The 12,221-nt window shown below is 52.6% G+C and overlaps 1 protein-coding gene across 1 annotated transcript in view; it reads right to left on the bottom strand.

Annotated features, from left to right (window-relative positions):
• Positions 1 to 1,887: 1,887 nt before the first annotated feature.
• The window catches only part of TEKT5 (tektin 5), a 35,632-nt gene continuing 25,298 nt past the window's right edge, over positions 1,888 to 12,221 (bottom strand). The window contains exons 6-7 of the mRNA XM_014849928.3: positions 6,310 to 6,464; positions 1,888 to 2,204 (exon numbers count right to left, since the gene is read on the bottom strand). Coding sequence (XP_014705414.1) covers positions 1,988 to 2,204; positions 6,310 to 6,464 — 372 coding nt within the window. The 3' untranslated portion in view covers positions 1,888 to 1,987. The remainder of the gene's footprint in view (positions 2,205 to 6,309; positions 6,465 to 12,221) is intronic.

The following is a 12,221-nucleotide window of genomic DNA, read 5'->3' as shown; positions in this document are numbered from 1 at the left end:
CAAATCCCCATCTTAAAAATCCTATGGGCTTCCTAGTGCCTGCAAGTGTGACGTGTTCAAGGCTTTAAATAGCATTGAAACTCATTTGTAGGAAAATTGACTTTTCTATCCTCTTTCAAGCAAACTCCCCTCAAGGACGGAGTCTCCACTGGATGCTAAGAAGTCTTTAACGCCTCTTTAAGACTTGCGATCTCCCTTTCGAACAAAAGCAGAGAAGGCTTCAGACAATATGACCCAAGCAGACATCACTAGCAATATTTTGTTGTTTGACACCGGGCACAGCAGGTTTCCTGTTTACAGTCACGCTATAAATTTGCCTTGAAAATAAGTTTTTGTTTTTTTTTAAGTGCAACAATCTAAAAGGTTGAGTGAATAATAGGAAAGGCAGTCCTTGGTTAAAGCAAAAGTTGTGGGAGTGATATTGGAATTCTTGCTACTCCAAGTGTGGCCCCTGGACTGTGAGCCTCACCCGGGAGCTCGGCAGGAACTCAACCTCAGGCTCAACCTCGGACCTGCTGGCTCAGAATCTGCATGTCACAAGGTCCCCGGGCGATGTGCGCAGGCACGTTAAACTTGGGGAGCGCTGACGTGAATGACGAAGTTTGGGAAACACCGACCTCAGGAAAAAAGTCTTAACTATTTGTCCTTCGTGATCTGGCCTCAGCCAACCCTTCCAGATGATTCACAAGCCTCTCCAAGGGCTTCTCCCTCCAGGACTGTGGCTCCCTGCCTTTATCCACGCTGCTCCTCTCACCAGAAACCCCACCCAACTGCCTCAACATCCTCGGCGTTCGAGACTCAGCTCAACAGCCCTTCTTTTTTCTCTTGAATAATTGAGGTGAATTTCACATAACATAAAATTAACCACTTAAAGTGAACAATTCTATGGCATTTAGCACATTGACAATGTTGTGTAATCACCTCTGTCTAGTCCCAAAACATCTTCATTACTCCAAAAACCCCGCACCCACTAGGCAGTCACTTCCCATTCCCCTCTCCTGGAAACCATCAATCTGCTATTTCGATGGACTTGCCTAATCTGGACATTTCATATGAATGGATTCATACGTGGCCTTTTGTGTCAATGCTTCATTCCCTTTTCATGGCTGAGTAATATTCCATTGCATGGGTGGACCACATCTTGTGTCTTATTCACTCTCTAATGGACATTTGGGTTGTTTCCACTTTTTGACTCTTGTGATCAGTGCTGCTATGAACAATTGTGTACAAGTATGTGTTTGAGAATCTGTTTCCAATGTTCTTGGTTATACACCCAGGAGCAGCATTGCTGGGTCGTATGGCAGCTCCATGCTTAACTTTGTGAAGCAATGTCACTTCTTCGCAGAACTTTCCTTCAGCCCTTACCTGCTTCCTCCCGCCCCATCTACAGAATTGATTTTGCCTCCTTCTTCTCCCAGAGCAATTTCTAAGACACCTCATTTAGCAAAGCTGGATTCAAACCCAGGATTGCTGACTCCAAATCCTATTTTTGGACACTGCCCCACACGGCTGACAGTCACCTCCAGCTTGGACTGTCCTCATCTTATAGATGAGGATGCTCAGGTTGGGAGCTTGTTCAAGGCCACACAGCGCCTCAGTGCCAGCTGGTCTCTGGACTCTCAGCTCCGGTGTCCTGTCTTTGGACGCCATGATCTATACTGTGCTCCTAAACGGACACACAGGTAAAAAAATAATGCTGCCTCTTCCATTCCTGGGGAAGCTGAGAACCTCGCAATGCTCCATCCCCAGGGGACCACAGTCTGTCTCCTCCTGGGATCTCTCACGAGGCTCGTTCTGCAGCAAGGAATGAGCCCCAGGATCTGTGGTTTGGGCACATTTATTTTGGCTCTTTATATATATATATTTTTCATGATAGGACGAAAGGGAGAAAATGACACTTTCTTTTATTTAGTTTCTCTGCCTTTTCAAGTTTATGCTGCATCAGGGACCAGCGCGGAGCAGGATGCTGGGGGCCGGGGGCGGCGGCTCAGGTGTGGCCCACCAGGCGTGGGGTGCAGGGGAAGGCCTTGCGCATGCCCATGCACTTCTCCTTGTCGATGCAGAGCGTGTTGGCCTTGATGGCCAGCTCGTGCTCCAGCCGGCACTTGGTCATCACCAGCAGCTGCAGCGTGTCCTGGGTCTCCCGCAGCCTCAGCTTGAGGGTCTGCAGGGTGTCGTCGATGGTGAACACCTCGTTCACGAGCCTGGGGCGAGAGCAGAGGAGAAGGCATAGTTCATTCAGCCGTTCAACACAGGCGCACCTACTATGTGCCAGGAACTGTGCCAGGTGCCGGGAGACAGCGATGAGCCAGACAGGCAAGGCTCAGCTGTCAGGGCAGACTGGGCAGAACAGGCAGATAGGTACGTACACAACAGAGCTACCCAGGGCGAGAAGTACAAAGGGAGAAACAGACAGGATGTTTAGGAAAACTCAGCAAGTTAAATATAGACCTACTATGTGACCCAGCAATTCTGCTCCTGGGTATAGACCCATGAGAGCTGAAAACAGATACTCAAACAAGACTCGTACAAATACTTGGGCAGCACTAACCTCAAGGGTCAAAGGTGGAAATACCTTTTTGGATGGACTCCAAAGGGCCATCAATGGAGGAATGGATAAACAAGAGGTGGTTTATCCATGCAACAGGATATTATTCAGCCAAAATAAAAAGGAATGAAGCCCTGACACCTGCAATGAGATGGATGAACCTTGAAGATGTGATGCTCAGTGAAAGAAACCAGACACAAAAGGTTATACATATGATTGCATTTATATGAAATGTCCAGAATAGGCCAATCCACAGAGACAGAAAGTAGATGAGTGGGTGCCAGGGCTGGAGGGAGGGGTAGGGAGTCACTGCCCAATAGAGGATTTCCTTCTGGGTGAAATGAACGAAAATGTTCTGGTGGTGGTTACACAACACGGTGAACGTGCTAAATGTCTCTAATGGTACATTATGTATTTTATTACAATTTTTTTAAAACCCAGATAACAGGGCCAGCGTCATATAGATAAAATGGTCAGGTGTGGTGTCTGCTCTAGGGGCCCTGCTCAGGTCCCCCTTACTGGCTGGGGCACTTGTGTCCCAGATGCTGTGAGTGTTGGCTGCTGATGGCTCACAGGTCCACACTTCTCCAGAGAAGCCAACGGCTCACCAACATGGGGGCACGGAAGGCCGTCCCCTCCGTCAAGATGGGAGCAGCTCCACGTGTGGTGCAATTCATGCTCCAGAGCCCCTCGTGGGATCAGGCTGAGGCTGGGCTCCCCTCTCCTGCCTCTCTACTCCCTTTCTCTGAAGCTCTGCTTCTGTGGAAACTTCCAAAGGCACCAGGAAAGGTCCTTCTGAGGACGGAACTTTTGAGCTGAGAAAAAAGATGAGAACGAGCTGGCCATGGGAAGACCAAGAGAGAAGTATCCTATTTCTGTTCGCAGCGCTGCCCAAGCGAACTCCATGTGACGCTGGAGATGGTCTCCATCTGCGCTGCCCAATACGGCGCCACTAGCCACATGGGGCTCAGCAACACGTGATGCGGCGAGATCAACAGAGGAACTGAATCTTTATTCGTATTTAGTTTTAAGTCATTTAAATGTAAATGGAAGGGCCACATGCAGCGGGTGGCTACTGACCTGGACAGCACAGTTCTAGAGAGCCGAGCATGTGCGAAATCAAATGGTTTAGATTTTGTCCTGGGTGCAGTGGGGGGCCATTGCGGGAGGGGGTTGGATTGGGGGGGATGACGTGCTGATTCATATTTTGGGATAACCTCCAGGCTGCTGTGGAAAGATGAGACCGGAAGAGGGCAGGAGTGGAGAGATCCAGATTGAGAGGGTTGAAGAGTGTCCCCCAAAAGATATGTCCAAGTCAGAAGCCCCCGGTGCCCGTCAAGGTGATGCTCTCCGGAGAGAGAGTCTTTGCGGACGTAATTAAGCTACGGATCTGGAGATGAGATCATCCCCGATTCAGGAGGGGCCCTAAGTCCCATGACTGGTCTCTTTATACAAGAAAGGAGGAGGAGATCTGACACCCAGGGAGAGACACACAGGGCGGGAGGCCATGTGGAGACGGAGGCAGACACAGGGATGCGGCTACAAGCCAAGGAAGGCCAAGGATGCGCTGCAGCCCCCAGCAGCCAGGAGAGGCGGGCACTGATTCCCTCTCGGAGCCTCCGGAAGGAGCCAACCCTGCTGGCACCTTGATTTCAGACATCTGGCCTCCAAAAGTGTGAGCGACTATATTTCCGCTGCCTGAAATCAGCCCGTTTGCGGTGATTTGTTAGCGCAGCCCCAGGAAATGAACCCACCAGGTGAGCGGTGAGGGGGGCCCGGTTGTGGGGCTGTGCCGTGGGTCCCACCTCTCGGGGAAGCGACAGTGAAACTGTGCTCAGGGCTGGAGGATACGCTGCCAGAAGGCCTTGAGTCAGACATGAGGGTGGCGAGCCTGGGCTGGGGACAGGCGACAGAAGCAGCCTGGGACCCCTTCCCTCCTTGGGGACCGCTGGACCAGCGCTGTCCAACGGAACTTTCTGCCGCCACGGAAACGTTCTGTTCTGTGCTGTCCAATGCGGTAGCCCCTAGCCCCACGTGGCTACTGACCACTTGGAATGTGATTTGTGCGAGTAAGGAACTGAGTTTTATATTTTATTTCACTTTAATTAATTTAAATTCAAATTTAAATGGGTGCTCATTCTGGGGAATGCGCATGGATGGGACCTGAGCGATTAGAGGGGGTCAGGAGAAGTGGGGCCACCTGTAGAAGGAAGAGGAAAAAGAAGGCCCAGAGGTGGTCAGAGGGGTCGGAGGGTGGGGGGCAAGGATGGTAATGCACAGACCCGGGGCAATTCAGCTGCAGGAGAGACAGACGGCTTGAGTCTTGTTATCTGCTCAGTTCCCAACACAGTCATGCAGACATCCATACACTCACATACACACATCATGCACACAGAGCACAGAGAGAGAGACACACACACACACACACACACACACACACTGCCTGGGGCTCCTGAGCCAAACGTGGCCCCATCCATGCTCCCTGTCTACCCCTCTCAATGGCACAGCTGGAGGACAAGGAGGCAGGGAGCTTGTCCCAGAGTGTTAGGTCCTCCAGGACGACATCTGGCCACTCCCGCAGAAGCCCTGTTCTGTGCAGGCCCCCTGGGGTGGACAAAGGGGTTTCAGAGACCTCTGTCTCAGGGCGTGCTGCAGCCCAACCTGAGCGGCTAGGAAGCAGGGGTGAGTGGAGTAGGAATCAGGAGGGCCTGCCCCAGCCCTCGCCCAGGACCTGGACCCCTTCCAGCCCAGCTGGGCGGAACCCTGGCCACGCTGTGCCCACTTCCAGGGGTGAGGACCTCGCAGGCCAGCAGCAGGCTGAGGAGCAGGTGGTCAGGCCTCAAGTTCAAAGCCTGGGGTCGCTCTACCTGCCCACTCCCCCAGCACACACACCCAGCTTTTCCGTTTCCTAGGTGGTGACCTCAGGCAGAAGCCGAGGCTGTGCAATCATCCTCCCATGGAACCACCCCGCATTTCTCTCAGAATATTTTTCCTCCCTCTCTTCACTTCTCCAGCTTTGTTCTCCACCTCTCTCCCCATCCAGGCTTAGAAGGAGGACAAGCCCCAACTCAGTAGAATTTGTTACATAGCAATAGAGAACTAATACAGTGCCCCTAGCATGGAGGGAACAGAGCAGCCAAGTGGCCTGCCCCAAGGCACACAGCACATTCACAGGAAAACAATCCCCGACGTCTGACGACCTGAGTCTTCTATGCCTGCCCATCACCCCCTTTCAAACTCCCACCCAACGCTCACAAACCCTGACTCTGGGCCCATGGGAGCTTTGCGCCCCTCTGTGAGGGGCACTGTGTCAACAGGAGCAGCCCTTCCTTAGCTAAAGTGTCGGGCGGGATTAAGCTATTCCATGGCTCACAGGTGAGAACTTTACAAAGAGGGCGCCAGAGAATGAGTGTGTGTGGGCTGGAGCCAGGACAGAGAAAGGGTGGAGCCGCCAAGGGCACAGGCCCCGTCTCTGGCCTGGGAGGCTGCCGCTTGGGCTTTTAGGAGAAAGCTGGAGGGTTCCCAGAACATAGCTGAGCCACAAAACTATCCCTCGTCAGACAGGCGAGGAGGCTGCAGTGTGCAGGGCTGGCCTCCACGGTGGCGAGGCTACCCAGGGCCCCCCCAGAACTCCACACCCCACCCAGGGCCCTGCTGAGATGTGGGAGTAGATGTCCTGATGGGTGGGTGTCTGTTTCTCAGGCCCGGGCTCCCCGGGGTCTCCCCAGACCCACCCTCCCCTTGGGGCCTCCAGCACTCACTTGAAATGCGGGATGTCCCTGCACAGCTCCACGTTGGGGCGTCGGGTCCGGCACTCCAGCCTCGTCTGCGCCACCTTCAGCGGGCACTCCTTGGCCGCGATGGCCCTTTCCAGCAGCATGATGGTGTTCTCTGCCTGGAAAATCTCCTGCAGAGTCTGCAGGGGACACGTGGGAGTCATGGAGGGAGCGCGGGGTCAGCTGGCGCAGCTTCTGGTCAGGTACCTAAATGACTCCTTCCCCAACCCTGAACACCGGTGGGGGCAGGGACCTCGTTCTTCCCAGGACAACCTTGGGAAAGTAGCTTCGGGACACTGTGAATGCCGGGGAGGGGCAGGCGCCACGGCTGGTTTTGCTTCCAATCTCCAATATCCACTGGAGTTAGCTGCTCAGTGCTCAGGCCTTTGAGATGAACACAGAAAGGGGCCGGCCCGTGGCCGAGTGGTTAAGTTCGCATACTCCAGTTTAGCGGCCTCGGGTTCGCCGGTTCAGATCCTGGGCACAGACCTACACACCGCTCGTCAAGCCAGGCTATGGCGTCATCCCACAGAGAAGAACTAGAAGGACTTACAACGAGGATGTACAACTATGCACTTGGGCTTTGGGGAGAGAAAAAAAAAGAGGAAGATTGGCAACAGATGTTAGCTCAGGGCCAGTCTTCCTCACACATACACAAAAAAGATGAACACAGATAATCCCAAACAACAGCTAATCTCTAAATCCACTTTGATTTGAATTAATCTAGGTTGTTCTATATCTTATTTTTTTTTTAAAAGATTTTATTTTTTTCCTTTTTCTCCCTAAAGCACCCCCGGTACACAGTTGTATATTCTTCGTTGTGGGTCCTTCTAGTTGTGGCATGTGGGACACTGCCTCAGCGTGGCTTGATGAGCAATGCCATGTCCGCACCCAGGATTCGAACCAACGAAACACTGGGCCGCCTGCAGCGGAGCGCGTGAACTTAAGCACTCAGCCATGGGGCCCCCCCTGTATCTTTTTTATTTTTTAGGTTGTTCTATATCTTTTTACAATCCAGAGTTTACCTTCCTGATAACTAGGTCAGTAAATAAACTAGAAAGAAAGAAAGGAAGGAGAAAGAAAAGGGAGAGAGAGAGAGAGTCAAAATTTTCTATTTATCTATAGAAATATTTCCCCCGACAGAATGCCACCACTGTGCCCTGCAACTGATGAAAGCACAGAGCCCAGGAAGGGCCAGGAGGGAGCCTGCTGGGGACCCTGAATGTTCCACATCTCGATCCAGGCAGAGGTTTCACAGGTGTAAACACAGGCAAAAAGTCATCCTCGAAATTCACCAAGCTGTGCATTTTACTGTAAGGCTGTCGTACCTCAATAGAGGATAAAGCAAAAATCAGAAAAAGGTCAACCACAAGAAAAGATCGGCAAAATGTTGATACTCATGTTGGGAACATGGGGGAGGGGAGTCTTTTATATGATTCTCTCCATTTCCGTGTGTTTGAAATTTTCCATAATAAAAAATAAAAGAAGAGGACGGATAAAGAACGGGCACTCGGCGCAGTCCATCCCAGGAGGAACCTGACCTTGCACTTAGCCAACCATAAAGACCCTGTCACCACACTGTGGCGGAAACATCCTTTCTGCTCCCTCCCACCCCAGGCAGCCTTTGATGTGTGAGCAGTTCTAGGTGTCATGGCGGCCCACTCCTACGAGAAGGCTCTTTTTTGGGTTAGGGAGACTGTGCTAACACCCCTCCCAGACTTGGCAGGGCTCAATGGCGAGGTGATGTGTGCTGTGTTCCTGACAAGCCTGGAAGTGGTACCCTGCCATGATGCCCTCCAACATGCTTCCTGCAGCATCTGTCCTGACAAGCCTGGAAGTGGTACCCTGCCATGATGCCCTCCAACATGCCTCCTGTAGCATCTGTCCTGATGAGCCTGGAAGTGGTACCCTGCCATGATGCCCTCCAACATGCCTCCTGTAGCATCTGTCCTGACAAGCCTGGAAGTGGTACCCTGCCACGATGCCCTCCAACATCCTTCCTGCAGCATCTATTTGCGTGCCTGTCTTCCTCACTAGCATGTAAGCTCCTAGAAGTCAGGGGCTTGTTTTGTCCACGCTGTAGCTCCATCACCAGGAACAGTGTTCGGTGCAGACTGACAGCCGCCAGATGAAATATAGGACGGCCAGTTAAATGTAAATTTCAGGTCACAAGAAAGCATTTTTTAGCATACATTTCAACTATAGCATGAGACATACACTAAAACGTGATTCGTTGTTGATCTGAAATTCGAGTATATGGACAGCCTGCATTTTTATTTGTTAAATCTGGGAACTCAAAAAACATTTGTTGAATGAATAAAGGAGTAAATGAATGAATCACAGTGGGATCTGGAAATCTTGATTGTTAGCCAGCTCCCCGAGGGTCCTTATGCAAACTAAGGTTTGGGAACAGCATGCCCTAAGATTTGTACGGTCCCATCCATCTCAGATTTCAATATTGGGACAAGTGTTTGCACGTGAACACGCCCGTGCCCCTGAATGGGGTGGGGATTGCGAGTACAAGGCCCAGCGCCCGCCTTCGAGGACTTCACAATCATGCTGTTTCCCTCTTTTTTGTGAGCTAGGAAACAGTCACAAATCATAACCAGTCCTGAGATGACTATTTTAGCTAGGTTGGGCCCATATTCTATGGGCACCGAGAATTTGCTTACAAGACAAGTGTTTTCCAAACAATTGAAGTCCTGGTTTCCCTATGAGCTTAAGAAAAAAGCCTAGAGAGAGAGCATTTCGCTACTTCAAGAGGATAAGAGGATGCCAGTTTGCTGCTGGGGTTGAGATGGGCAGGAGTTACAGGAGGGCACGGGGCTGCTCTGCTCTTGAAAGGCTGAAGGCCCGCCCCCTCGCCTGGTCCTCAGGGAGCCACCCAGAATCGGAGTGACGGGGACCACACGCTGGTTAAACATTATCCCAGTAAGAATGTTCTGGGCCGGCATGTAAACACTCCAGTCGGGGAGCACCTGTCTTAGAAGTCCTGGGGATTTTCCTGAGAAAGCTGCCACAGATCCGCACAGCTCAGAAAGCCCCACCCGAGCCTGGTACAGAAGAAAATCGAGCCTTCTATAGACGAGCAACGCTTCTTGGCACCACACTGCCCAGCACGGGTGACAGCCCCTCACTTTACCATCCAGATGACCCTGCTCGGTGGGGGGAGCCTATTGGTGGGATGGGATGAGGGGGATGTTACAGAGGGTTTGGCTGCTGGTGGTACCCACCCGCCCCACCCCAGCTGTGAAAGCAGCTCCCAGGATGCTCCTCTGCCCTCAGTGAGGGCTTCGGCCTGGGGAACCCAGGCTGTACTTCTCCTGGCTTCTTTTGTGGGCTCGCTCCACCCCCTGGTCCCCAGCTCAGAGCTCGGCCAGCCACACTGGGGGCCTGAAAGTTTACAGAAGGCCTATCTCTTAAGTCCAGGGCAAGGGCCGACACTCATTTATGGGCTCAATCATTTCTTCATTCGCTCACTCATTAATTCACGGATTCACTGATTCACTCGTTGACTCAAGAAAGTTCACTGAGCAGCTACTAAGGGCCAAGCACTGTTCTGGGCAGTGGACGCAGCAGTGAACAGAACAGAGGGAAAACCTACCTTTGTGGAGTTTATATTCTAGCGGATTGTTCACTCGTTCATTTGCTCCTTCGTGCAACCAACGTCTATTAGGCACCGACAAGCACTCACTCTAATTTCGACAGCGTTTTCTACGGCCTCACAGAAGTTCAAGTTCCTTCCATCTCCTCTCTGTTAAAAACATGACTGGAAGCCTGTAGTGCACAGGGCATCGGTGGGGGACGTGGCCACAAAGGAGGCACCCGACACATGTTTATTTCAGTCCTGCGGGAACCCCTGCGTGAGCACAGCGGAGGGACAGGGACACAGCAAGACGATGAACGACGAATGGGAAATGCTGGAGAACTGAAACTTAGCAATGCTTTTTCAAGCCTGCTGACCACCTCCAGGATCCAGTCCCGGCGTGGTGCCAGCCTGCCTTGAGCACGGCCTCGCACACCTGCTCCCCTCCCTTGAGCGACAAACAGCAGCTGCCGAATCAAGAGGCTTCCGCAGGCAAGAGGCTCTGGCTACGTTTTATCAGGTCTGCTCCGCTTTCGTTATATGCACCTTCCTAGCTACGCCCCACCTTTGCCAGGGCTGTTGGTTTTCCATTTATAGAAGTGACATAAATATATTTTAAATGACTGTATTTTTAAGCATTTTTCAGTGACTCCATTTAAATAGAAATATAAAGTAAATAACAGCCCAGGTGGCACACGGATATGATAAAATTGGGAAGGTGGCCAGGACTGACTGAATTTGGGAAGCCCTGTGTCACACTGTGTGTCTCCCAGGTACACAGATACAGCAGGTGGGAGAATCCAGAGGGAGCTGGGGAGCTAAGCGGGCAGTGCCAGCTGGAACAAGGATGCTACAGGGATCCTTGGGCCACTGTGAAAAGTCCCCTCCCTCCCATCTCCTTGTTGGGGCTGGCGTCCACTGGTGTCAGGGGCGGCTGGAACCGACGGCTGCTTGTTTCTCCATGCCACCAGCCCCTGTCCCCACTGGCACTTCTTGCTTGGTCCTGCCCGTGGATTTTCCAGAGCAGTAGGGGTTTTCCAGAAGTGGCCACTCTAGAGCCGATCAATGACTCACACGCAAGGCAGATCTGCCCAGGAGGGTGTGTTCCCTGCTAAAAATGTCCCCTGTAACCTAACTTCTCATCCAGCCTGTCACTCACAGCCAGGGTCATCTTCAAGAGAAGGGAGAAAAAAGACACACACACACAACTCTGTCTTGGGGTCAGCCCCTGCCGCCCACCCCAGTCCTGCCAGCCTGTGTACCTCCAGAAGCCCCGGGTGCAGTGACTCAGCCTCCCGAAGTTTGAGGAATGTGACCCCCAAGGCCAGGAGGCAGAGACCCCGTGGGCTGACCTGGGGCTGGAGCCGGACACAGAGCAGCCTTGACCCCCACGCTAAGGAGGAAACTCAGGATTTGCTCGGCGCCCGTGCAGGCTCCCCGTGCCAGCCTGGCCCAGCCTGGCTTTGACCTTGGCATCTGAGCTTTGAGCTCTAGGTCGGCCTGGTCCCTGGACCCCAAATTCCATGACGTCCCCTGGGAGAAGAGCCCCAAGTCTAAGAGGGTGACCCACATACCCCAGCACATCCACTCCTGGGTATAAACTGTAGGACATCTTCACCCAGGACCACAAGGAACTAATTTTTCATTAGCCAATTTGCAGGTGCTCAATGAGCATGCGCTCTCTGGATGGAGAAATACACACCATGGGTATGTGCTTAAGACAAGAGTACAGACCTTGGCATTAGACTGCTGGGTCTACCCAGACCCCAGACCCAGCCCGTCTAGGTTGGGTGAACTTAGGCAAGTGTCCTAAGCTCTCTGAGCCTTTCCAGTGACATGGTTGAACGGGCATCAGAATCATTCCCACTCACAGAGAAGAGGTGACAATCAGCACCGGGCCTGGGAGAAGGAACTCTCGGCAAGTGTGTAAACCCCTTCCCGCACTGCCCAGCACGTGGCTGGCGAGACGCACCAGCTCTCCTGTGCGGTCCCACGGAGCAACGGTGCCGCCTCCCACTCTTGCCACGGCAAGCATGTGCGTGGTGTGGGTGCACGTGCGTGTTTCTCCCACAAACACACCCTGGAAAGTGCCACAAGAAAAGCCATCATGCCCCGTCCCCCACTTTCCCTTGGCCAAGTAGAGTGATCTCTGTGTGTGTCTCTCTCCCCAGTGCCTGAGCCCTGAAGGGCTGCCCTGAGCCCCAGGAACCCCCACCCCCTTGGTCCCCAGGGATGTTAACCTTTCTGCTCCCACAAAGCGGAAGAAGTACGGAGAAAGAGGCTCCTTGGGGCACAGCCTGGCTCACCCGCA

The sequence above is a fragment of the Equus asinus genome, chromosome 14 (genome assembly GCF_041296235.1).
Source record: "Equus asinus isolate D_3611 breed Donkey chromosome 14, EquAss-T2T_v2, whole genome shotgun sequence".
Taxonomy (NCBI): domain Eukaryota; kingdom Metazoa; phylum Chordata; class Mammalia; order Perissodactyla; family Equidae; genus Equus; species Equus asinus.
This window is presented reverse-complemented; position numbering and strand designations above follow the sequence as displayed.